The sequence below is a fragment of the Mastigoproctus giganteus genome, chromosome 3 (assembly GCF_048544385.1).
Source record: "Mastigoproctus giganteus isolate SK-2022 chromosome 3, ASM4854438v1, whole genome shotgun sequence".
Taxonomy (NCBI): domain Eukaryota; kingdom Metazoa; phylum Arthropoda; class Arachnida; order Uropygi; family Thelyphonidae; genus Mastigoproctus; species Mastigoproctus giganteus.
The window spans coordinates 256,690,852-256,718,351 of record NC_143577.1 but is presented as its reverse complement, the minus strand read 5'-3'; the positions used below and the strand labels follow the sequence as shown (position 1 = coordinate 256,718,351).

At 39.1% G+C, this 27,500-nt stretch overlaps 1 protein-coding gene across 5 annotated transcripts in view; it reads right to left on the bottom strand.

Moving 5' to 3' along the window:
• Window positions 1-27,500, bottom strand: part of Strip (striatin interacting protein) — a 325,994-nt gene that overhangs the window by 143,516 nt on the left and 154,978 nt on the right. For all 5 annotated transcript variants that reach the window (XM_090371052.1, XM_090371055.1, XM_090371051.1 and 2 more), the window contains exons 7-8: window positions 6,722-6,910; window positions 1,957-2,328 (exon numbers count right to left, since the gene is read on the bottom strand). In XM_090371052.1, coding sequence (XP_090227178.1) covers window positions 1,957-2,328; window positions 6,722-6,910 — 561 coding nt within the window. The remainder of the gene's footprint in view (window positions 1-1,956; window positions 2,329-6,721; window positions 6,911-27,500) is intronic.

The window sequence follows — 27,500 nt, the reverse complement described above, 5'->3', positions numbered from 1 at the left end:
ATCATTTAATCAAATTTAAACTTCTAAGTCTCCCTGGAAATTTCAGCTTTTTTAAAGTACAAACTGGACAAATTGGACTCCTTTGATTTTCAAAGCTGTTTTTCTGATGTCATCTATTAAAATTATATCTACTGTTTAGTTGAAAACCCAAATAAGAAAGTACAACACAAACTGGAAGATCAAGACAATTTGTACGTTATCAGACATTATTTGAAATATGTTTCAAACAACCGTGATAAATGCATGTACAGCCACTCGCCAACTTATGTAAAGGTTGAGTTCTGTAGAACACTACGTAAGTCGAATTTCCCTAAATGCTTATGCAGCACTCGCAACTAAATATGCATGCTGAATTTGATTGAAGCAAAAAAGAAATGTTCGACGACCATGTAAATAGAATTATTCATTAAATTTTTTTTTTATCTCATGCAGAGGAAAACTTACAAAAGTGTACAAAATTACAAAAAGAGACAGGAGACAGACATAATGTCAGCAAGTTTTACCTTTCGAGAATCATTGCCAGAATAACTCTCCAGCTGATAAGTATGCTGCTGTGAAAGTTGAGGGTTGTGGAGATTTAGAAGGGCTTTTACCAACACATCACAAAATTTCTCTGCAGCTGCAGAATTGTCACTAGTGACTTCACCACATACTTTAATGATGTGGAAACCAGCAGGATGCTTGAACCTTTAAAAGCCACCTGTTGCTTGCCATGAAATTGGCTTGGGGTTCGCCGTACTTATCTTTAATATCTTCATAAATACTTCTTGCTTTTGCTTGAATCACCATTAAACTCAGGGGCACACTCTTCTGAATCTGATTTTCCATCTATATTATTAATAGCTTTTCCATCTTCGATATAGCACACAAATGCTGTTTTGTGATCACTGTTGATCTTAAATGCGTTGGTACTTTAAATGTTCTTTTATACGCACACTGTCCTTTAAAATAACATTCACTGTTGAAGTAGGAGAGACCTAATTCCTGTGCAATAGATGACAAACTTTGTCCTGCTTCTTACTTTTTAAACATTTTCATCTTCATTTCTAAATCAATTTTGCTCCATTTCCTAGCACTGCTACCACTTGCACTTTCCATTGGTCTCCTTCTCTTCGCTATTGTAATAAGTAAATAGAAATGAAGAGAAGATTCTGAAAATTTATGTTTTTTTATATGACTGAAGAATTCAGTGAAGGAGAAACACATTTCACCATAATAACGTAAAATCCCACAAAATTCCAGTTATCTGGATTATCGCAAAAGATTAAGTTTACTACCCATTTATAATAGATTGCACTAACAGAAAAGTCCAATAAACTGGAAAGTGAAAATTGTTTTTATTGTTTTATGGTAGTGACCTCCAGAAATGTGCTTTAGAAAAATATCACAAAGGCGTTCAAAATTGATTCTTATAATGGAACATAATTATGATAATGATGAAAGGGTAGTTCAATTTCCTTTATAAAAATGACCTTTTTAGAGAGATAAATAGCTTAGTTATATAGCAAAAAGTTCAACTTCCAAGGTCTTGGATTGAATTACCAAAACCAAGGGTATTTTCACGATACCTCCATTTATTCTTACGGATGCAAAATATGTTTCCATATTTTTTTAAGTTTGCACCTGCCAGCACAAACTTACGTAAAGTGGAATTTCTGTAAGTAGAGTATTACGTAATTCTGAGGGGGGGGGGGGTATCTGTAAATGTATATACTCCTAAGAGCTGAGGCACAGAAGAAGAAGGGAAAAATATATATATATACATATATAAATTTACTCTGGAAAATATTAAAAGCATATGATTACATAGACGTCCAAGCATTTAGAGAATACCAACTTATGACATAAGGTTTTGCATGACGACAAAAGATTATTAACAAATATTTTAATAACAAGGTAATTACAGTTGTTCTAGTTATTTTAAATTCTATACAATAAAAAACTATTCCAACTTACTTGTTTTAGAACTTTCAAGCCTTCATGTATAGGTTGAGGAAGGCCAGCAAGTGATATTCTATCATTAGGAAGTTGGAATCCTACAAATTTCATTCGGGTATGATCTAGGAAGCTATCCACATCACGTTGCCTTACTTTTGGGACCCAAGGCAGTCCTTTATTGGGTAATGGTATAGGTTGGGAGGGAATGGAGGCTGGTATTGGTGTAGATGGCCGAGGAGTAGGGGGGCGATATTCATCTTCTGAGGGTCTACCATCTTCCACTCCTACCTGACGTTCTTCAATGTCTCTCAGCTCATCATCGGTTCCATTATCCCCTTCCAAGTCTTGAAATGCCAGAGAGTCATCCATACTGCTCTGTTTAACAAGGCTCTAAAATACGTTTATGCAATAAATAATATATTAAGTTTCTATTTACTTTTGCAATGACTAAAGCCAGAAAATTAAACATAACTGTTGAAATAATAAATATTCAGTTTCAATTAATTAACATAAACAGGACCGGAAGGGGTTTCAGATGAGAGAAATAGCTAAAATGAACAACTGTACATTAGATTTGGATTCATTCAACTTTTAAAAATTGAATTCATAAGACTTATTAATAATCAATACATCATACAGCAAATCAGGAAAAATTACTTGGTCATTAAGTGCAATGAATCATATTTTAAAATGATTATTTCAACAGTATAAAATATGCATCCTTGTAATTCTTGAATTATTCTGAGTGTGTGTGTGTGTACATATTTACTGAATATCCATACTTATTTCATATAAATTAATTAATGTTATAATTACATGTTAACTCCTTTGTTGTCAAACCAATGATCTTTTAAGAAATGAATTCAAAAATTATGGGATTGAATCGAACTGGATTGGGAAGGGCAGATGCATTTTTGGGCTTTTTTCTCACTATGAATGAATTAGTCAACCACTGGTGAAGGTGGCTTCACAAAAATATCCAGTTTTCATTCAATCAAAATGAAAGAAAATAGTTCTTAAAGTCAGGTGGTTTACCCTCCAATTGGATAAAAAACCCATGACACAGCTGGGGCGCCTCCGTAGCCAGGTGGGCAGGGGCAGGAGTGCGTAGCACACGCTTCTTGATTAGATCGGGGTTCGAGCCCGTGACCACCAAATATGGAGGATGCGGAAAGGTCAGGGAATGACCACCGCATATTCCCGGAGCAATATGGCCTTGGTTGCTAATGCTCCTAAAAACCAAAAAACAAAACTAACAAACAGACACACAGGTGCATCAACATGGAGTTTACGTGTTAAGGTATATTCACATTTGCATATCAATTTTCTTAGCTAGCAAATCTCTCTTGCAAATTGAGGTAAATTTTTACCCTCCAACATCTTTTACAGATTTTTAGAGTGCTCATACAGAATTTAAGAATTTTCTCTTAACAGATGTTTCCCAGCATTTCTTCTTATTCACAATTTCTTGTCTGAGTATATCTGATCTGTTCACATCAACTCCGAGACTCCGAGATTGATATGTTTATACTTGGGATCAACAATAAATCATAATTAATACCATGTACACTCAGACTGGTCATCAAACATGAGTTGATATGCTTACTGTTGAAATCACAACTTGTGGCAAATATGTGACAAAGGTGTGATGTCACAACAAACAGCAGGAATATCCTTCATTTTATTGATCAAAAGAGCACTACATTATATTATGTCATCCACTGAAACACTGGTTGTACAAAATTACAGTCCATTATTAACATCAGTAGTAAATTATTGAACGTGGTAGAAAATGAAACCACACTTAAGGTGGTAGAAAATTAGAAAGACCTGGGAGTAATTGTGCAGTCAGATATGAAGTTTTCTGAGCAATGCAGACAGGCTGCAAGGGCAGGGCACGGGGTTTTGTCGATGATATACAGGAATTTTGCTAGCAGGGAAAAGGAGGTGATTGTCCCTCTGTATAAGGCAATGGCCAGGCCACGCCTTGAGTATTGCATACAGGTCTGGAGGCCTCATTTTAGGAAGGATGTCGATTTGCTTGAGCGTGTACAGAGAAGGGCAACAAATTGGTGAGGGGGAATGAAGGGATCCTCTTACCAAGATAGGCTTAAGGTCTACAAATTGCAGCAGCTGGAGACTAGGCACTTGTGAGGTGATCTGATTGAGGTGTATAAGGCCTTAATGGGTTCAGAAAGCTGAATTCTGATGGGATTCTTCCACTTGTTCAGATTACGAACCTAAGGGGGCATAAATTTAAATTGAGGAAAGACAGATGTAGAATAGATGTGCAGAAATTTGCCTTTAGCCAGCGGGTGGTTAATTGCTGGAACAAACTTCCATCTGTCGTTGTGGAAGTTGATAGGTTAAATAAATTTAAGGAGGAAATGGACAAACATTTAGAGGGAATTGTTTTATAATTTTTTTTTTTTTTTGGCCGATGGTGCATAAGCTCATACACTTGCTTTCTTGCATCACATTGCCACTACTACTACTACGTGACAGATACTCGATTACACTAAAAGTCTAGCTGTTCCTTTTTATCACAATCAGCAAACTTACATGTAGAAGTCTCTTCTGTGTCTCTTAATTATTAAAATGCCTATCTGAGAAGTCGAATTATATTATATAAAAAATATATTATTAAAATATGGCTGTATCGGAATATAGTGTTCTGAAATCAGACCAGGGCCAGCTTTAGGGTAAGGCCGAGTAGGCACTGGCTTAGGGGTGCCAAGGTTCAGGGGGGACTAACGCCACCCATCTCCTCCCAAAAACAAAGCCCGCAAGAAAAATCTCTGGGTGCCATTAGTCAATGTGGCCTAGGGCAACATATACCCTTGGCTGGCCCTGAATCAGATACATTGATATTGATTGTGCTATAAATTTATTGCTATATATAGCAATAAATTTCAATCTAATTTTGTTATGAAATTCTACTTATTCGATATTTTAACACTGCTTTATTTTTGCTAAAAAGGAATCTTTTACTTAAAAGTGATATGTGGATTTTGCTTAGCTGAGAATTTATAAAATGGCTGTTGCTACCCAGAAAGATCATTACACACAAGATCATGACATAGTTTTCTGAAAGTTTTGCAGCAACTTAGAAAATGTCTGACAGCTGTTGCTACTAACAGAACACAAAAGGATTGTTCGGGTAGAAAACTAGAAAAGGAATGGAAAGTTCCTTGGGTGAGAAAGGATTTGAGCCTTATGGCAAATTAAGTCAAAGCCTAAACTTAATTTGTAGTTGTGAATAATATTAGAAGGTTGGCACAAACTTGGCTTAAGTGTTTTTTTACACAAAAAATTCATAAAGTTTTTCTGTGGATTTAACTTGTTATTCACAAGACAATTACTTACGTGGTTATGTCACTGTCCATTAAGTTTAGACAAGAGACATAACCATGAGTTTGAACTGGTCAAGGTTAAAAAAAAAGGGAAACTGTATTAATAAGCAACGGTATCTCTCCTCTGTGTTGTGGAGGAATTCTCTTCTAGTTACAAATATGGATAAGGCTCAACACAACAGCAGAGGCTGTTATAAGCACAGACATCATTTGTTCCAATCAACCACCTGCTGGCCGAAAGCAAATTTCTGTGTACTGATCCTGCAACAATCCTTCCTCAATTTGAATTTACATCCCACTGAGAAAAAGGAAGGATTCCATCAACGTTAAGCTTACTCAATTCATTCAAAAGTCTTGAAGCACCTCAATCAGATCTCCTTGCAGGTACCTAGCCTCCAGGTAGTGCAGTTTCCAGTTTTTTTCCCCTTATCATTATAATAGCACCTTTTTGTTTCCCTTATCAGTTGGACTCTTTGTGCCCATTCCGACAGATTCATATCCTTCCCAAGAGACTTCCAGACAGGCAGTACTCAAGGTATGGCCTAACCACGGCCTTATACAACAGGATAAGAACCGCCTTATCTCTGCTGGCAAAATTCCTGTATATCATTGGCAAAATCCCATGAGCTTTCCTGGCAACCTAACTGCATTGTTCAGAGAACTTCATATCTGACTGCACAATACCTCCAGGACTTTTTCATTCTCCACTACCCTAAGTGTGTGATACCATATGGCTGGTATGTTAATCTAGGGGTTAATGCTACCCATGTGCAGTACTTCACATTTGTCAACCTACTCAAAGTGATAGGACAAGAAGCCTTCCATCCCACATGGATGGAGTGGCAATTGTAGTTTATATAAAACTGAATGGACTGATATAGTATCAGTCCATTCAGTTTTATATCAATTATTATGCAGCATCAAATTGCAAGTTAGAGTTTAAAGATTTGCACAGATCATACTGAAAAAAAAAAAAAAAATAAATAAATAAATTAGTAAGGAGATTTAAGATTTAAGTTTAAGAATAAATCTGATTAATTTACTAAATTTACCAACCTGATTAAATACCACTGAAATATGAAAACTGTGTATCAATGATCATGGAATTTTAATCTTTTATGCCTGCACTACAAAACACTGAATACACTTAGAAGCCATAATTTAAAGCAAAAAAAAAACTAAGTTGTGCATACAGAGATAAACAAGTTGTGATATACAGAACACTACAATATTTTACAATATTATTTGCCAGTAAACAGCACAAAAATATCAACAAATCTGTGATTTTTTTTTTTTTTTTGCGAACTCCTAAATATCTGACTTAATTTTCCCCCCACAAACTTTATATTTGAAAAGGAAATAAATCCTAAGATTTTAGCAATACCATTTATATTAACCAGGAGATTACTACTTAATAAAAATATGCCTACCCTTTTGAATGGTCTGTTGTTTTTTCTTTGCTGTTGTGCTTCAATGAGATCAGCAGCTGAAGCAGGAGGTGAGGCAGCTCTCATAGTTCTTGTAACTTCTACAGTGTCATCTGGAACAGGTGGTAGCCCAGCTTCTTCTCTATATTTAGATTTCAGGTCTCTTAGCTCTTCTGTTCCTCCCAAAGATACCTATCAAGAACCAACTAAATTACTATTATTATGGTTATTATGATTCCCATAAAGTCTATGGCGAGACTGAGTATTTCATAATTCAGAGCACTGGTCTAATATAGGTTTTCCACTAATTTTTTCCACTTACCGTTATTAGTTACATGTATATTAATAATTCAGTCAGTAAAAGTTTATTTACTTTTTTTAAAGCTGAAAGGATGATTTTAAATAAGACTTTTATAGAATGGAAAGAAATATTCTGCCAGTTGTCCTCGGTCAAAAAATAAAAGGAAAAACTGATAAAAGGATCAAAGGAGGATCAAAGGCTGACACAAGTAATTATAGACCTGTTAGTATAACTTTGGTTCCAGGAAAATTAATGGAGGCACTGGTTAAAGAAGCACTGCAGGATCATCTGGACAAGAATTCAGTTATAGCTCAGACACAGCATGGGTTTGTTAAGGGCAGGTCTTGTTCGTTCGTTATTTGGTTTTTAGGAGCATTAGCAACTAAGGCCATATTGCTCCGGGATATGCGGTGGTCATTCCTTGACCTTTCCGCATACTCCGTATTTGGTGGTGACGGGCTCGAACCCCGGTCTAATCAAGAAGCATGTGCTACGCACTGCTGCTCCTTCCCACCTGGCTACGGAGGCGCCCTGGCAGGTCTTGTCTGACCAATTTGATTGGATACTATGATGTAGTCACAAAAGAACTGGATGCAGGGAATAACTTTGATATTATATATTTGGATCTTAGAAAGGCTTTTGATACTGTTGTGCATGGAAGACTGCTGCACAAATTGGAGAAGTGTGGCATTCGAGGCAAATTGCTGCTATGGATAAAGGGATGGTTGAGTGGCAGAAGACAGAGAGTGGTAATCAATGGACACTGCTCAACGTGGGCTAATGTTATTAGTGGAGTTCCTCAGGGTTCAGTGTTGGGTCCATTGTTGTTTTCTGTATTTATAAATGATATTGATGATGGGGTATCAGGCTTAATGTCCAAGTTTGCAGACGATACAAAGGTTGGCAGGGTTGTTAAGGACACTACTGATACTATGCTGCTGCAACAGGATCTGGAAAGGTTGAGCAGATGGGCTGAGAGGTGGCAAATGAAGTTTAACATTGACAAATGTAAAGTACTACATATGGGAAACAGTAACCCCAGATCAACGTATCAACTCTGTGGTACTACGCTGACAGTGGTAGAGAATGAAAAGGACCTGGGGGTAATTGTGCAGGCAGATATGAAGTTCTCTGAGCAGTGCAGACGAGCTGCAAGAGTAGCTCATGGTGTCTTGTCAATGATATACAGGAATTTTTCTAGCAGGGACAGGGATGTGATTATTCCCTTGTATAAGGCATTGGTCAGGCCACACCTTGAGTACTGTATACAGGTCTGGAGGCCTCATTTCAAGAAGGATGTAGAGCTGCTGGAACGAGTACAGAGAAGGGCAACAAGATTAGTGAATGGAACAAAGGGTTGCTCTTACGAAGAAAGGCTTAAGTTTTGCAAATTACAGAGCCTGGAGACTAGGCATCGCCGAGGTGATCTGATAGAGGTGTACAAGGCTTTGAATGGCTTGAGCATGCTCAATGCCGATGGAATTCTTCCTCTTGCTCAGAATAATCTGAGAGGGCATAAATTCAAATTGAGGAAGGACGGATGTCGGATAGATGTGCGGAAATTCGCCTTTAGCCAGCGGGCAGTTGGTTTGTGGAATAGACTTCCATCGCTTGTTGTTGAAGTTGATAGCCTAAACAAATTTAAGGCTCAGCTGGACAGGTATTTCGAACGAATTGAGGGGTGAAATGGGAGTAGTGGTTGTTTTTTTTTTTTTTTTTTTTTTTCTTTTTTTTTTGGCTGATGCTGAATAAGCTTGCTTTCTTGCATCATATGCCTCTACTAATGCTAATGCTAAAAGGAAATGGACTTTTCTGCATCAACAAGTAAAATTTATATCATTCATACCTTCCCTGTCACCAGGAAGTGGCTATCCAATTTCATTTTGACTTCTAAGTGGGTAACTACAAAATGGTCCACCTGACTTCAGTGATAGGAAACATTATGGAGGCAGTAATAAAGAGTACATACAGGATATCTGAACAGAAATGAATTCTGAAAGAAACATAACATTTTTTGTTAAGGGAAACTCATATTTAACTAATCTTTGGCTTATTATGCTCATGGGCTGGATAAGGAAATAATTTTGACATCGTTTATTTGGATTTTGGTAAAGCATTTGTTTCAGTCTCTCAATGAGAGGATACTATAAAAGCTGGATCACATTACCATTAGTTAGCAGAGGCATATGATGCAAGGAAGCAAGCTTATACAGCATCAGCCAAAAAAAAAAAAAAAAGCTTCCCATTTCACCCATCCGGTCACTCCAAATGTTTGTCTAGTTCAGCCTTAAATATATTTAAGACATCAACTTCCACAACAACAGATGGAAGTCTGTTCCAGCAATCAACTACCCACTAGCTAAAAGGAAGGGGATAAATCTGATTGGTCCACTTGACATCGATGGTTCGACTGTTGATGATCCTGCTCAGATAGCAAACAAACTGAATGAGTATTTTGCATCTACATTCACACGTGAGGAATTATTACAATTTGAAAATGGAAGAAGGTTATCAAATTGTAGCAGTGTGCTTAATGATTTTGTAATAACTGAGAGCAAAGTGGAGGAGAAATTGTTGAAGTTAAACATAAGAAAGGCACCTGGGGTGGATGGGATCTATCCAGTTATTTTAAAGGAGGCGGCAAAGCAACTAAGCAAACCCTTAGCCATAATTATGAGAGCATCCTTGGACTCAGGGGAGGTTCCCACGGACTGGAGATGTGCAAATGTGTCCCCAATTCACAAAGGTTGATCGAAGGGTGACACGAGTAATTACAGACCAGTTAGTTTAACTTCTGTTCCGGGTAAAATAATGGAGTCGCTGGTTAAAGATGCATTGCAGGATCATCTAGACAAGACTGCAGCAATAATTCAAACACAGCATGGGTTTGTTAAGGGAAAGTCTTGTCTGACAAATTTGATTGGTTATTATGATGTGGTCACAAAGGAACTGGATGCAAAAAATAATTTTGATATCATATACTTGGATTTCAGGAAAGCTTTTGACACTGTTGCGCATGGAAGACTACTGTACAAATTGGAGCAGAATGGTATTAAGGGTAAGTTGCTACAATGGATAAAAGGATGGTTAAGTGGGAGAAGACAGAGGGTGGTAATCAATGGGTGCTGCTCTTCGTGGACTAATGTTATTAGTGGAGTCCCACAGGGTTCGGTGTTGGGTCCACTGTTGTTTTGTGTATTTATCAATGATATTGATGAAGGTATATCAGGCTTAATGTCGAAGTTTGCAGATGACACAAAGGTTGGCAGGGTTGTTAATGACAGTAATGGCAGTGTGCTACTGCAACAGGATCTAGATAATTTGGGCAGATGGGCTAAGAAGTGGCAACTGAAGTTCAACCTTGACAAATGCAAAGTACTGCATATGGGTAGAAGTAACTCCAGAGAAACGTACCAACTGTGTGGTACTACACTTAAGGCGGTAGAAAATGAAAAAGACCTGGGAGTAATTGTGCAGTCAGATATGAAGTTTTCTGAGCAGTGCAGACAGGCTACTAGGGCGGGTCATGGGGTTTTGTCAATGATATATAGGAATTTTGCTAGCAGGGAAAAGGAGGTGATTGTCCCTCTGTATAAGGCAATGGTCAGGCCACGCCTTGAGTACTGCGTACAGGTCTGGAGGCCTCATTTTAGGAAGGATGTAGATTTGCTTGAGCGTGTACGGAGAAGAGCAACACGATTGGTGAGGGGAATGAAGGGATTCTCTTACCAAGAGAGGCTTAAGTTCTGCAAATTGCAGTGGCTGGAGACTAGGCACCTGCGCGGTGATCTGATTGAGGTCTATAAGGCCTTGAATGGGTTGAGCACGCTGAATTCTGATGGGATCCTTCCACTTGTTCAGATTACCAACCTACGGGGACATAAGTTCAAATTAAGAAAGGACAGATGCAGAATAGATGTGCGGAAATTTGCCTTTAGCCAGCGGGTGGTTAATTGCTGGAACAAACTTCCATCTGTCGTTGTAGAAGTTGATAGGTGAAATAAATTTAAGGAGGAACTGGACAGGCATTTGGAGAGAACGTGTGATTTTTTTTTTTTTTTTTTTTTTTTGGCCGATGCTGCATAAGCTCCTACACTTGCTTTCTTGCATCATGTGCCACTACTACTACTACTACATCTATCTTGGAACCATCTTTCCGCAATTTGAATCTATGCTCCCTCAGGTTCTTAATCTGAGCAAGCAGAAGTATCCTGTCAGCATTGAGCCTGCTCAAACCATTTACGGCCTTATACACCTTGATCATCAGATCACCTCACAGATGCCTAGTCCCCAGATGCTGCAACTTGCAGAACTTAAGCCTTTCTTCGTAAGTGCACCCCTTTGTTCCTCTCACCAATCTTGTTGCCCTTCTCTGTACTCATTCTAGTAACTCTACATCCTTCCTAAAATGAGGCCTTGAGACCTGTATGCAGTACTCAAGGTGTGGCCTAACCATTGCCTTATATGGTTCATGAGTATAATTCTAAGGTGGACTGCAGGGTGGCTGAAAGATGTCGAAGGTCTTGAATAATGGTTACTCTTCAGATTGCTCTAATATTAAAAGTGAGGTCCTGCAGGGATCTACTGCTGTTTCTATTTTTATAAATGGCATCAACAAAGGGACAAAGATGTGAGGTCAAAATACAGAATGTTGTGAAGTGTGAATGTTGTGTTGTGTCAATGATCAATGTCAAGCAGCACTTGCTCAAGAAGACTTGGATATTTTTTTTTTTTTTTTTTTATGTAAACCCCAAACACGAGAGGTATTAGAACCTATAATATTTAGTACCGTGCTTGGGTTGGAGGTTGAGAAGATGAAAGAAGATATTGGTTGATATTGCACTTGAACTTCTGTAGACTTTAATTTTCAGGAAATATGTATGAAGGAAGGTTGTTCCAGGAAGCGGCAGTTGAATGAATAAATGAGGAAGATGAAAAGTTCGTTCTGTGAGTTTGAAGTTGGACAGTAAATGGATGTTGGCTGGTGGCTGCACGTGTTCAGACTATTTTGAAAGAGAGAGTGGGAATTATAGAAGCCAATTCAGAAGAACAGTGCCCATGGAAGTATCTATAGAAGAGGCATGCAGCAGAAACAGTACGTCTATGAGACAGCGAGTGGAGAGACTCTGTTAGAGATGAATCATTAACTAACCTAACTACCCTCTTCTGAATGGAATCAAGAAGCCTGAGAGAGGTTTTGTTTGGGGGCACCACCCCAGATGTGGGAACAATATTCCATGGTAGGGTCGATTTGCGATTTGTAAAGAGTGAACAGCTGTTTGGAAGACAAGTAACGGCGAGAGCGAAAGAGAAAACAAGTTTTTTAGATGCAGAGGAAGCAATATTTATAATGTTCTTGTGCCAAGAGAGATTAGAAGTCAGGGTAATCCCCAAAAGAGATATATCATTTTGCTTAGAAATCAGAGTTTCTCCAAAGATAAGCATAGGCGCAGAAGAATCCTTTTTGCGAGATAAATAAGACAAGACTGAGTTTTAGAAGGGTTGAAATCAAAATCAACTAAGTTGTCTTTGCCCCACTGGAGAATTACCTGAAGATTGACATTTAAGGAATAGGTAGCAGATTTTCGAGAAGCAGGGCAAGGTGTCTCAAAATGAGACTGAGTTTTAGAAGGGTTGAAATCAAAATCAACTAAGTTGTCTTTGCCCCACTGGAGAATTACCTGAAGATTGACATTTAAGGAATAGGTAGCAGATTTTCGAGAAGCAGGGCAAGGTGTCTCAAAATGGAAAGTGGAATGCAATGTGCTATCATCGGCAAAACTATGGATAGGATTTCCAGTCAATGAAAGAAGGTCATTAATATACAAGAGGAAAAGAGTGGGGGAAAGAACTGAACCTTGGGGGACACCGGCATTAGTGGAGAAGTTAGAAGACAGAGAGCCATCTACCATCACCCTCAGTGAGTGATCAGAGAGAAAACTGGATAACCAATTACTAAAACCAGTTGGCAAATGATAAGATGGAAGTTTCTTTAGAAGACCTTTATGCCAAACACGATCAAAAGCCTTTGAGACGTCAAGAGCAACTACTTGTGTTTCACATTGAATTAATCCATAAATGGGTAACATAAGCCAGAATATCACCAGTGGATTGACACTGACGGAATCCATATTGGCGATCGTTGATCAGACGGAAGGTTTCTAGGTAGTTTAAGAGTTGGCGGTTAACTGATTTCTCCATTACTTTTGAAAGAGTAGAAGTAATTGCAATGGGACGATAATTGGATGGGAGGGATTTGTCACCCTTTTTAGGAAGTGGCTGGATATGAGCAAATTTCCAAGCAGAAGGAAAAATGCATTTGGAATAAAAAGTGAAAAAAAGGAGGCAAAGAATAAGAGTAAGTTCAGGAGCACAGGTTTTGAGAACAAGCGGAGAAATACCATCGGGACCTGGAGCTATCTTAGCATCAAGATTTGTCAAAATCCTTCTGACAACCTTTTAACGGAAGACCACAGGAGGCATTGAATGGAGCGTGTTGGGAATGGTGGAAGGTGTTTTACCAAGATAATTAATACATGAGTTGGAAGAAAAATGGGATGCTAGCAGGTCAGCTTTATCCTTGGCTGAAGTGATAACAGAACCATCTGGTTTGGACAGAGGCGGGAGCAGAGATGGGCAAAAGTTGCGGCCAATAGCTTGGGCAAGAGACCAGAATGCTCGGCTACCATTAGGGCAAGAAGCAAGTTTTCTACTCTTCGCCTGTTCAAACTCTAGTTTGGACTGATTAATAACTGCTTTACAACTGTTGCAAGCTTTGGTGTAGGCAGAAAATGGAACTGAAAAATTAGAATCAAGCCAATTACGATATGCAACGTTCTTCTCTTTAACAGCCTTAGCACATTTATTGGAAAACCAAGGTTTAGATATAGGACGAGATTTTAAAGTGGAGTGTGGGATAAAGAATTCCATTCCTGTAAGAATAATTTCACTGATACGATCTGAGCAAGTGTTGACATCAGAAGTTTTGAAACAGTAATCTGACCAAGAAAAAGAAGAAAAGAAATCTCGCAGGTCATCCCATTTTGCATTCTTGTAATGCCAAAATAATGCCAAAACACTTGGTTGGGAATAGCCATGAGATAAAGGCTCCATTGGAGAAGAGACAATTACCTAGTTTGGATCTGAAGTGCCTAAAGGACCTCTCACTTCAACCGTGTACTTAGGATTGTTTGTGAGAAACAGATCAAGCGTGTTGGTTGTATGCTTAGGATTGTCCGATATTCTTGTATGTAAATGTACAATCTGCGCAAGGTCATTAGTAATTGCAAAAACCTCAACATCTCGACCAGCTGGGTCGGTGTGACTAGAAAACGGAAGCCAGCTGGAGTTGTGAACATTAAAATAACCAAGAAAAATTACCTCACTGTTAGGAAAGTTGGACTGGAGAAAGTCAAAGAGCTCCAAGTGATTAGTGAAGTTGGGAGAATGGTAGAGACAACAGATGAATTTGACACAATGAGATAGAGAGATTTTCAGCCAGAGAAGATCGAAGAGAGAAGATTCCAAATTGCCAAGTCTCTGACAGGGAATATCAGAATGGACATAAGCACAAGTACCACTGTTGAGGGGAAAGGAATCATACAATGAATAATTTGGGCATCTGAGGTGAGCAGTAGTTGAATCAACCAATAACTGAGATTCTGTCAGAAAAAATACATGGGGTTTGGCAGACTGCAAGTGGAAATGGATATCGTTGAGATTAGAATTGAGACCACGTATATTTGTGAAATGAATTGGGAAGTGTTTGGGAGGTTTAGATCTGTTCGCAGATAAACTTGCTCTATTAGTTTGACAAATTATGGTGTAATCAATAGTAAGAAAAAGTGGGTGGGAAAAAGCTGTATGAAGTAATGAAATTTTTGGATATGCCGTACACATGGTAAGAATATACCCAGATTCTTGACATAACATGGCCTCGTCAATGCCCCCCACATACACACTACTCAGACTCCCTCCAGTCACAATCTAGTAGAGGTAGCAAGATTATACACTAGCTGATCCGGAAGCCTCCTAGAGAGTTACCAATAGGTTCGGTCTGGTGTACTAACTAGCGGCTGGCCTGGGAACACCGTTTTAGAGCTGTACCCTCGAAATGTAAGGAATATTGGATCTCATCACGATGTTCATCATAACCTCAAAAGTCATCAATCATACTGCATGATGGAAGAGATGGGGGAAGGGTTGACCGGAACTTTGATCTAGAGACTAAACATGGGTTCCACCACTTCAAGCCTCCAATATGCATAGTGGTGGTATTGCACCGGTTGATGAGAGTCATCTACCACCTAAGTACTGCCTGGTAACATAGAGGGGCGGCATTCCTTCATGTGGTGTTTGCGCCCACACCACATGTGGTGTGGTGTTAGTAATCCTGGCGCCCACACCAACATGTGGTGTGGGCGCCATCATGAAGGTGCAAGCAGAGGATTTGGTTTTCACAGACCGTCCGGAGTTCGCCGAAATTGGGTCCACTTGACTTGATTGTCACCCAAATATCAGTTCCACCAGCATTTTAGACTCCCAGGCAGCAAGTGCAGCTTGTCTGGCATATCTGAGAGAATGTCTGTGACAACCTCAAGGATATGCTTCACAGATGGTCAGAAAAGTGGCAGTTATGTTTTAAAGAAGCAACAACTGAGGAACAGCAACCTCAAAACAACTTATATACTAGGTGGGTTAACAGTAGAGGAAGAAAGGGATTTGATAGTTACGATTAAGATGGACATGAAGTTCTCCAAGCAGTGTAGATAGGTAGCAAGGAAAGCCCATTGCATTCTACAAATTATTTATTGAACATTTGCTCATAGAGATGGGGAGGTCATAATTCCACTGCATAAGACAAATGTAAGACTGAACTTAGAATACTGTGGTCCATATTAGCATTAGCATTAGTAGAGGCATTTGATGCAAGAAAGCAAGCTTATGCAGCATCAGCCAAAAAAAAAAAAAAAAAACCCCACTTCCACTTCACCCCTCTGTTCGTTCAAAATACCTGTCCAGCTAAGCCTTAAACTTATTTAGGCTATCAACCTCCACCAAAAGGGATGGCAGTCTGTTCCACCAACCGACCACCCGCTGGCTAAAGGCAAATTTCCGCACGTCTATCCTACATCTGTCTTTCCTCAATTTGAATTTATGCCCTCTCAGGTGATTTTTCTGAGCTAGAGGAAGAATCCCATCAGCATTGAGCATGCTTAAACCATTCAAGGCTTTATACACCTCTATCAGATCACCTCGCTGGTGCCTAGTCTCCAGACACTGTAATTTGCAAAACTTAAGCCTTTCCTCGTAAGAGCACCCCTTTGTTCCATTCACTAATCTTGTTGCCCTTCTCTGTACTCGTTCCAGCAGCTCTACATCCTTCTTGAAATGAGGCCTCCAGACCTGTATACAGTACTCTAGGTGTGGCCTGACCATTGCCTTATACAATGGAATAATCGCCTCCTTATCCCTGCTGGAAAAATTCCTGTATATCACTGACAATACTCCATGAGCTACTCTTGCAGCCCGTCTGCACTGCTCAGAGAACTTCATATCTGCCTGCACAATCACCCCCAAGTCCCTTTCATTCTCTACCACTGTCAGTGTAGTACCACAGAGTTGATACGTTGCCCTGGGGTTGCTGTTTCCCATGTGTAGTACTTTACATTTGTCAATGTTAAACTTCATTTGCCACCTCTCAGCCCATCTGCTCAACCTTTCCAGATCCTGTTGCAGCAGTGTAGTGTCAGTAGTGTCCTTGACAACCCTGCCAACCTTTGTATCATCTGCAAACTTGGACATTAAGCTTGATATACCATCATCAATATCATTTATAAATACAGAAAACAATAATGGACCCAACACTGAGCCCTGAGGGACTCCACTAATAACATTAGTCCATGATGAGCAGTGTCCATTGATTACCACTCTCTGTCTTCTCCCACTCAACCACCCCTTTATCCATAGCAGCAATTTGCCTCCAATGTCACACTGCTCCAATTTGTGTAGCAGTCTTCCATGTGCCACAGTATCAAAAGCCTTTCTAAGATCCAAGTATATAATATCAAAGTTATTCCCTGCATCCAGTTCTTTTGTGACTGCATCATAGTATCCAATCAAGTTGGTCAGGCAAGACTTCCCCTTAACAAAACCATGCTATGTCTGAGCTATAACTGAAGTCTTGTCTAAATGATCCTGCAGTGCTTCTTTAACCAGTGCCTCCATTAATTTTCCTGGAACAGAAGTTAAGCTCACAGGTCTATAGTTACTTGTGTCAGCCTTTGATCCTCCTTTGTGAATTGGGGTCACATTTGCACATTTCCAGTCTATGGGTACCTTCCCTGAGTCCAAGGAAGCTCTCATAATTATGGCTAAGGGTTTGCTTACTTCCTTTGCTGCCTCCTTTAATATAACTGGATAGATCCCATCCACCCCAGGTGCCTTTCTTATGTTTATCTTCAACAGTTTCTCCTCCACTTTACTCCCAGTTATTTCAAGATTCTCTAGCTTACTGCTAGAGTTGAATACACCTCTGGCATTCCCCTTGCTGAATAACTCCTCATGTGTGAATGTCGATGCAAAATATTCATTTAGTTTGTTAGCTACCTGAGCAGGATCATCAACAGTTGACCCATCAATATCAAGTGGACCAATCTGATTCATCCCCTTCCTTCTAGAGTTTACATAAGTAAAGAACTCTTTGCTGTTTTTCTTTGCATCCCTTGCCAAGGATTTCTCGTAATCTGCCTTCGCCTGCCTAACCTCCTTTGTAACTTGGTTGCATATCAACTTGTATCTATCATAGGCTTCTGTGTCATGTGTTAATTTGTAAGTATCCCATGCATTTTTCTTCTCTGCCATATGCCTCATTAGTTCATCTGACATCCATTTTGGCCTAAACCTTGAACAATATTTCTTAGTTGGTATGTAAAGCCTAGTAGCTTCCAAGATATGTTCTTTGAATGCTTCCCATTTTGAATTTGCTGTTGGTAACATCATCAGTTGGTCCCACTGTATAGAATTTAAATACTGTCTCAGTCCATCGTAGTCGCCTTTACGGAAGCAATAACCCTTCCCTTTACCCCTAATGGTAGTTACCTCTTTCAGTAAATCCCACTTCAGCACACTGTGATCACTGCCACCTAGTGGTTCATTTATCTGCAGATTCTTAATGCATGAAGAATCACTGCTGATAATCAAATCAAGAGTATTACTCCCTCTAGTTGCTTCCTGAACATGCTGATATAGAAAACAATCATCCAATAAATCCACAAAAGCCCTGCTAGTGTGTGAGTAACCAGCCCCCAAATTCCAGTCAATATCTGGGAAATTAAAATCTCCCATTATAAGACTCTCTGATTTACTGGCCCACTCTATTTCCCTGTACAGTTTCTTATTATACTCATCAGAGTCATTAGGCCTATAGCACACTCCTACTCTCAATTTTGATCTCCCAATGCTTATGTCACACCAAACTGACTCAACACTGCACTGTCCAGCGATGTCGACTGGCTTCACTTCCTTGGTTTTTATGTGTTTCTTAACTATCTGTAACCATATCTGTAAACTCCATCTTAAAAAAAAAAAAAAAAAAACAGTGAGCTTCTTGAACTGTACAAAGGTGGGCAACCCACTTGTTGAGATATCAAAGAGTACACATATGTGAGGAAAGAATGTGAATATGTGGGCTACAGAGCTTAGCAACCAATCACCTTTTAATGGGATCTTACTGAGCTCTATAAGGCTCTGAGAGGTAACAGTAAAATGAATGAAGTTGGAATTTTCACTGTTACAATTCCACAACTAGGGGCCATAAATTCAAATTGCAGGGAAAGAGGATTATAATGGATTGCAGGAAGTTTTCTTTTAGTAGAAAGTTTTAAATTACTAGTATAAGTTATCTCCATGGAGAGTTGAGGTTGACAATTTGGGGAAATCAAAAATGAGCTGGATACCTACACAAGGAAAGAAACCGCAGGCTGTTTATTTTCTTATTTTTTAGCTAGTTAGGCAAAGCCTGTAGTTTCCTTGCACTATATGACCATGTCATATAGTAACCAGATACAGATAAAACCTGGATTTGTGAATAAGAGTAAGGTTAAAAAAAAAAAAAAAGCAAATGATAACAATTCTTGTGATTTATTCAAAAATATCAGAGTACCTAATAACATGAAAGGGCATGGGAGCATTGTATCTAAAGAAATCTCTAAGCTATCTAAAAGGCCTAAATACCGTAGGAAGCAGAATTTGTTCACCTAAAATCTCTATGAGCCATTCTTTGGGGAACTTACTTTTGATTTACTAGGAAAGAAAAATTATATTGCTTTAACCATCAGAAACTATAAAGACATTATAGCCTAATAAAAACCTAATTCTACTAAAAATAGACTGATTCATAAAACTGAAGAGCATAACAAATTATTATCTTTTCCTAGGTATTTACTTTATGGACTGAACTTAGAAATAAAGACATATTTTATCCCCAAATTAAAAAACTGGGCACAATCTTGTTATTCTATATATTTAGGGGCTACAAGAATATCAGTTACTATAAATAATATTATGGTCTAATTACACAGAATCATGCCCCTCTATGTATTTGGCTAGGTAGCAAATGCAAAGGAAAAGATGGCCTCAATTCAAATAATTTATTTCATAGGCCATACAGTTTTTCCATTATTATTATGGGAAAGAAATGATAAAAACATCAAACCACACAAATTGTTGTTATAAAGTGATGTACTGTGTAAAAATTATTACTTTAAGTTACATTCCCACACCACAGAACTAATAAATATATATTTTTTCAGATAAGCCTTCTAGATTCCATTCAAAGGAGGGCAGCTAGGTAAATTAATGGCCAATCTCTAATAGTCTTTCCACTCTCTGTCTCATAGATGTTCTCATTCTGCCTCTTCTGCATGACTTTTCCATAGATACTTCCATGGGTACTGTTCTTCTGAACACATGCAGAAACAAGTCAAAATCCATTTACTGTCCAACTTCAAACTCATAGAACAAACTTTTTTTCCTCCTCATTTATTCCTTCAACTTCCATTTTATGGAACAACCTCATATTGTATGTATTTCCTGAAAATTACAAACTACAGAAATTCAAGTCTAATGTAAACAAATAGCTTCTTTCATTTTCTCAACTTTCAACACAATTGGTTCTAATACCTCTCGTGCTTAAGGGTTTCATAAATAAAAATAAACAATTGGCAATGTTTCTGTTTCATATTGAATCCTGTCATTAAGCCTATTTGGGAAAGTAGTAGTAGTAGTAATAGAGGCATGTGATGCAAGAAAGCAAGCAAGCGTATGAGCTTATGCAGCATCAGCCAAAAAAAAAAAAAAAAACCCAATTAAACACAACCATTTCCTCTAAACGTTTATCCAGTTCCTCCTTGAATTTATTTAAGCTATCAACTTCCACAAAAACAGATATGCTGTTGCAGCAGAGTACTGTCATTAATAATCCTGACGACCTTCGTATCGTCTGCAAACTTGGACATTAAGCTTGATATACCATCATCAATATCATTAATGTATACAGAAAACCAGAATGGACCACTGAACCCTCGAGAACTCCACTAATAACAATAGTCCACGAAGAGCAGTGTCCATTGATTACCACTATCTGTCTTCTCCCATTCAACCATCCCTTTATCTATAACAGCAATTTTCCTCCACTGTCACACTGCTACAATTTGTGCAACAGTCTTCCATGTGCAACAGTATCAAAAGCATTTCTAAGATCTAAATATATGATATCAAAATTATTCTTTGCATACAGTTGCTTTGTAACTACATCATAGTATCCAATCCAATTGGTCAGACAAGACTTCCCCTTAACAAACTCATGCTCTGCTCGAGCTATAACTGAAGTCTATATAGATCATCCTGCAATGCTTCTTTAACCAGTGCCTCCATTAATTTCCCAGGAACAGAAGTTAAACTAACAGGTCTGTAATTACCTGTGTCCCCCTTTGATCCTCCTTTGTGGACTGGAGTCACATTTGCACATCTAAAGTCCATGGGTACCTTCCCTGAGTCCAAGGAAGCTCCCATAATTATGGCTAAGCATTAGCATTAGTAGAGGCATATGATGCATATTGCAGCTTCAGACAAAAAAAAAAAAAAAAAAAAAAAACACTCCCATTTCACCCCTCCGTTCTTTCAAAATACCTGTCCAGCTGAACCTTAAATTTATTTAGGCTATCAACTTCTACAACAAGGGATGGAAGTCTGTTCCACTAACTAACTAACCGCTGGCTAAAGGCAAATTTCCACACATCTATCCTACATCTGTCTTTCCTCAATTTGAATTTATGCCTGACCAGGTGATTATTCTGAGCAAAAGGAAGAATCCCATCGGCACTGAGCATGCTCAAACCATTCCAAGCTTTATACACCTCTATCAGATCACCTCGCCGGTGCTTAGTCTCCAGACACTGTAATTTGCAAAACTTAAGCCTTTCTTCGTAAGAACAACTCTTTGTTCCATTCACTAATCTTGTTGCCCTTCTCTGTACTCGTTCCAGCAGCTCTACATCCTTCTTGAAATGAAGGATGTTGAGAACTGTATACAGTACTCAACGTGTGGCTTGACCATTGCCTTATACAAGGAAATAATAACCTCCTTATCCCTGATAGAAAAATTCCTGTATATCATTGACAAGACACCATGAACTACTCTTGCAGCCCATCTGCACTGCTCAGAGAACTTCATATCTGCCTGAACAATTACCCTAGGTCCTTTTCATTCTCTATCACTGTTGATGTAGTACCACAGAGTTGATACGTTGCTCTGGGGTTGCTGTTTCCCATATGTAGTACTTTACATTTGTCAATGTTAAATTTCATTTGCCACCTCTCAGCCAATCTGCTCAACCTTTCCAGATGATATTGCAGCCGCATAGCGTCAGTAGTGTCCTTAACAACCCTGCCAACTTTGTATCATCTGCCAACTTGGACATTAAGCTTGATAGATCATTATCAATATCATTTATAAATACAGAAAACAATAATGGACCCAACACAGCACCCTGAAGGACTCCACTAATAACATTAGTCTACGATGAGCACTGTCCATAGATTACTACTTTCTGTCTTCTCCCCCTCAACCATCCCTTTATCTATATATAGCAGCAATTTGCCTGCAATGCCACACGGCTCCAATTTGTGCAGCAGTCTTCCATGTGCAACAGTATCAAAAGCATTTCTAAGATCCAAATATATGATATCAAAATTATTCTTTGCATACAGTTGCTTTGTAACTACATCATAGTATCCAATCAAATTGGTCAGGCAAGACTTTCCCTTAACAAAACAATGCTGTGTCCGAGCTATAACAGAAGTTTTGTCTAGATGATCCTGCAGTGCTTCTTTAATCAGTGCCCCCATTAATTTTCCAGGAACAGAAGTTAAACTCACAGGCCTATAATTACTTGTGTCAGCCCTTGATCCTCCTTTGTGAATTGGGGTCACATTTGCACATCTCCGGTCTATGGGTACCTCCCTTCAGTCCAAGGAAGCTCTCATAATTATGGCTATGGGTTTGCTTACTTCCATTGCTGCCTCCTTTAATATAACTGGATAGATCCCATCCACCCCAGGTGCCTTTCTTGTGTTTATCTTCAATAATTTCTCCTCCACTTTACTCTCAGTTATTACAAGATTTTCTAGCTTACTGCAGAGTTGAGTACACCTCTGGCATTCCCCTCGCTGAATAACTCCTCATGTGTGAATGTCAATGCAAATTATTCATTTAGTTTGTTAGCTACCTGAGCAGAATCATTAACAGTTGAACCAACGATATCAAGTGGACCAATGTGATTCATCCCCTTCCTTCTAGAGTTTACATAAGTAAAGAACTCTTTGCTGTTTTTCTTTGCATCCTTTGCCAAAGATATCTCGTAATCTGCCCTTTGCCTGCCTAAGCTCCTTTGTAACTTGGTTACAGACCAGTTTATATCTATCATAGGCTTCTGTGTCTCATGTTAATTTATATGTGACACTGTTGCGCATGGAAGACTATTGTACAAATTGGAGCAGAATGGTATTAAGGGTAAGTTGCTAAAATGGATAAAAGGATGGTTAAGTGGGTGAAGACAGAGGGTGGTAATCAATGGGTGCTGTTCTTGGACTAATGTTATTAGTGGAGTCCCACAGGATTCGGTGTTAGGTTCACTGTTGTTTTGTATATTTATCAATGATATTGATGAAGGTATATCAGGCATAATGTCGAAGTTTGCAGATGATACAAAGGTTGGCAGGGTTGTTAATGACAGTAATGGCAGTGTGCTACTGCAAAAGGATCTAGATAATTTGGGCAGATGGGCTGAGAAGTGGCAACTGAAGTTTAACCTTGACAAATGCAAAGTACTGCATATGGGTAGAAGTAACCCCAGAGAAATGCACCAACTGTGTGGTACTACACTTAAGGTGGTAGAAAATGAAAAAGACCTGGGAGTAATTGTGCAGCCAGATATGAAGGTTTCTCAGCAATGCAGACAGGCTGCCAGGGCAGGTCACAGGGCTCTCATCATATACTCCCTCCTATCGTGTCTGGGCAGAATTGCAGACACTTTCAAATTCAACTCTAATTCACGGCTTTTTTTCAACAGTGACCTGTACTTGTTAAGTAATTCCGCCGGTCTCCTACTCTCCTAAATCCACGAAAAATCTTGTTAGTGTGCAACTGACCAACCCAAAGTTCCAGTCAATATCTGGGGAGCTAAAATCCCCGATTATAAGACATTCTGATTTACTGGTCCTCTCTATTTCTCTGTATAGTTGTTCATTGTACTCATCAGAGTCAATTGTCTTATAACACACTCCTACTCTCATTTTTGCTTTTTTCCAATGCTTATTTCACACCAAACTGACTCAACATTGCACTGTCCATCAATGTCATTTGGATGATGCCCTATACATCAATGTCATCTGGATGCACTGCCATAGATTTTATATGTTTATTAACTAACAGCATAATCCCCCCTCCCTTCCTATCCTTTCTGTGCAAATTGTACTCCCCAAATTCCAATTCTGTATTCCTTATATTCGGCCCTGGAAAGATTGTGCAAGGCTCAAGGGGTAGAATTTGTTTCAGCCTGGACTGTACTTGTTAACAGGAGAGACTGCTTCTACAGGGATGGGATACACTTAAATAGAAAGGGTGCAAGAATATTTGCTGAGGCTATCGAGGCAGTGTTGGGTGGGTCGGAAAACTGATAGCTTGGGGGGATACAAGGACTAATAGTTTAACAGTAGCCGTAGGCAGAGGTGATTCTTGCACAACTTCTATTAGAATAAGTAGCAACCTGGAGCGTGGGGTGTTGGGGTTTCAGGGACGGGTGGCGGTCATCGTGGAACGGGTAGGTATATGGGATGTGTTAGGGTAAAAAAGAATAGAAGGAGCATGTATGCTTGCATGTATACCAATGCTAGAAGTATAGTAAATAAATTTGATGAATTTGAAGTGTTGGTCAAGACATGAAAGGCGGATATTGTTGGGATATCAGAGACATGGTGTCACACTGATATAAGGAATGCCGAACTGGAATTTGGGGAGTACAATGTGTACAGAAAGGATAGACAGATAGAAAGGGAGGAGGTGTTATGCTGTTAATTAAGAAAAACATAAAATCAAAAGATGTGCATCCAGTTGATATAGATGAACAGTGCACTGCTGAGTCAGTTTGGTGTGACATAAGCACTGCGAAAGCAAAAATAAGAGTAGGAGTGTGTTATAGGCCTAATGACTCGAATGAGTACAATGAACAATTGTAAAGAGAAATAGAGTGGGCTAGTAAATCGGAATGTCTTATAATTTGGTCATTTCAACTTCCCAGATATTGACTGGAACTTGTGGGTTGGTCACTCACACACTAGTCAGACTTTTGTGGATTTATTGGATGATTGTTTTCTGCAGCAGCATGTTCGAGAGGCAACCAGAGAAAGTAATACTCTTGATCTGGTTATCAGCAGTGATCATTCATGTATTAGGAATTTGCAGATAAAAGAACCACTAGGTGGCAGTGATCACAGTGTACTCACGTGGGATTTACTTAAAGATTTAATTTCCATCAGGGGTAAAGGAAAGGGTTTTTGCTTCAGTAAAGGCGAGTACAGTGGTCTCCAACAGTTTTTAAATTCTGTACAGTGGGATCAACTGATGATGTTACCAACAGTAAATTCTAAGTGGGAAGCATTCAAGGAATTAATCGTGGATGCTACTAAAAGTTTCATACCTATTAAGAAATATTGTTCAAGGTTTAGGCCTAAATGGTTATCTAATGAACTAATGAGACTCGTAACAGAGAAGAAAAATGCATGGGATGCATACAAATTAACACGTGACACAGAAGCCTATGATAGCTACAAGTTGATCTGTAACCAAGTTACAAAGGAGGTTAGGCAGGCGAAGGCAGATTACGAGAAATCCTTGGCAAAAGATGCTAAGAAAAACAGCAAGGATTTCTTTACTTATATAAACTCTAAAAGGAAGGGGATAAATCTGATTGGTCCACTTGACATCGACGGTTCGACTGTTGATGATCCTGCTCAGATAGCAAACAAACTGAATGAGTATTTTGCATCTACATTCACACGTGAGGAATTATTAAGGTTTGAAAATGGCAGAAGATTATCAAATTGTAGCAGGGTGCTTAATGATTTTGTAATAACTGAGAGCAAAATGGAAGAGAAACTGTTGAAGTTAAACGTAAGAAAAGCACCTGGGGTGGATGGGATCTATCCAGTTATATTAAAGGAGGCAGCAAAGGAAGTAAGTAAACCCTTAGCCATAATTATGAGAGCATCCTTGGACTCAAGGGAGGTCCCCACGGACTGGAGATGTGCAAATGTATCCCCAATTCACAAAGGGGGATCGAAGGGTGACATGGGTAATTACAGACTAGTTAGTTTAACTTCTGTTCCGGGTAAAATAATGGAGTCGCTGGTTAAAGATGCATTGCAGGATCATCTAGACAAGACTGCAGCAATAATTCAGACACAGCATGGGTTTGTTAAGGGAAAGTCTTGTCTGACAAATTTGATAGGATATTATGATGTGGTTACAAAGGAACTGGATGCAAAAAATAATTTTGATATCATATATTTGGATTTCAGGAGAGCTTTTGACACTGTTGCGCATGGAAGACTATTGTACAAATTGGAGCAGAATGGTATTAAGGGTAAGTTGCTACAATGGATAAAAGGATGGTTAAGTGGGAGCAGACAGAGGGTGGTAATCAATGGGTGCTGCTCTTCTTGGACTAATGTTATTAGTGGGGGTCCCACAGCGTTCGGTTTTGGGTCCACTGTTGTTTTGTATATTTATCAATGATATTGATGAAGGTATATCAGGCTTAGTGTCGAAGTTTGCAGATGATACAAAGGTTGGCAGGGTTGTTAATGACAGTAATGGCAGTGTGCTACTGCAACAGGATCTAGATAATTTGGGCAGATGGGCTAAGAAGTGGCAACTGAAGTTTAACCTTGACAAATGCAAAGTACTGCATATGGGTAGAAGTAACCCCAGAGAAACGTACCAACTGTGTGGTACTACACTTAAGGTGGTAGAAAATTAATAAGACCTGGGAGTAATTGTGCAGGCAGATATGAAGTTTTCTGAGCAATGGAGACAGGCTGCCAGGGCGGGTCATGGGGTTTTGTCAATGATATATAGGAATTTTGCTAGCAGGGAAAAGGAGGTGATTATCCCTCTGTATAAGGCAATGGGCAGGCCACGCCTTGAGTACTGCGTACAGGTCTGGAGGCCTCATTTTAGGAAGGATGTAGATTTACTTGAGCGTGTACAGAGAAGGGCAACAAGATTGGTGAGGGGAATGAAGGGATCCTCTTATCAAGAGAAGCTTAAGTTCTGCAAATTGCAGTGGCTGGAGACTAGGCACCTGCGCGGTGATCTGATTGAAGTGTATAAGGCCTTGAATGGGTTCAGCACGCTGAATTCTGATGGGATCCTTCCACTTGTTCAGATTACGAACCTAAGGGGGCATAAATTCAAATTAAGAAAAGACAGATGTAGATTAGATGTGCGGAAATTTGCCTTTAGCCAGCGGGTGGTTAATTACTGGAATAAACTTCCGTCTGTCGTTGAGGAAGTTGATAGGGTGAATAAATTTAAGGAGGAACTGGACAGGCATTTGGAGGGAATGGTGTGATTTTTTTTTTTTTTTTTTTTTTTGGCTGATGCTGCATAAGCTCATACATTTGCTTTCTTGCATCACATGCCACTACTACTACTACTACTATATCTGTGTGACACTACTTCTCTGATATCCCAACCATATCTGCCTTTGATGTCTTGACCAGCACTTCAAATTGATCAAATCTAATTACTATACTCTTGGCACTAGTGTACAAGCAAGTATACATGCACCTGTTGTTACTCCTAGTTACCCTAACACAGCCCATGTATTTACTTGTTTCATGATGCCTCTAGCAGTTCGT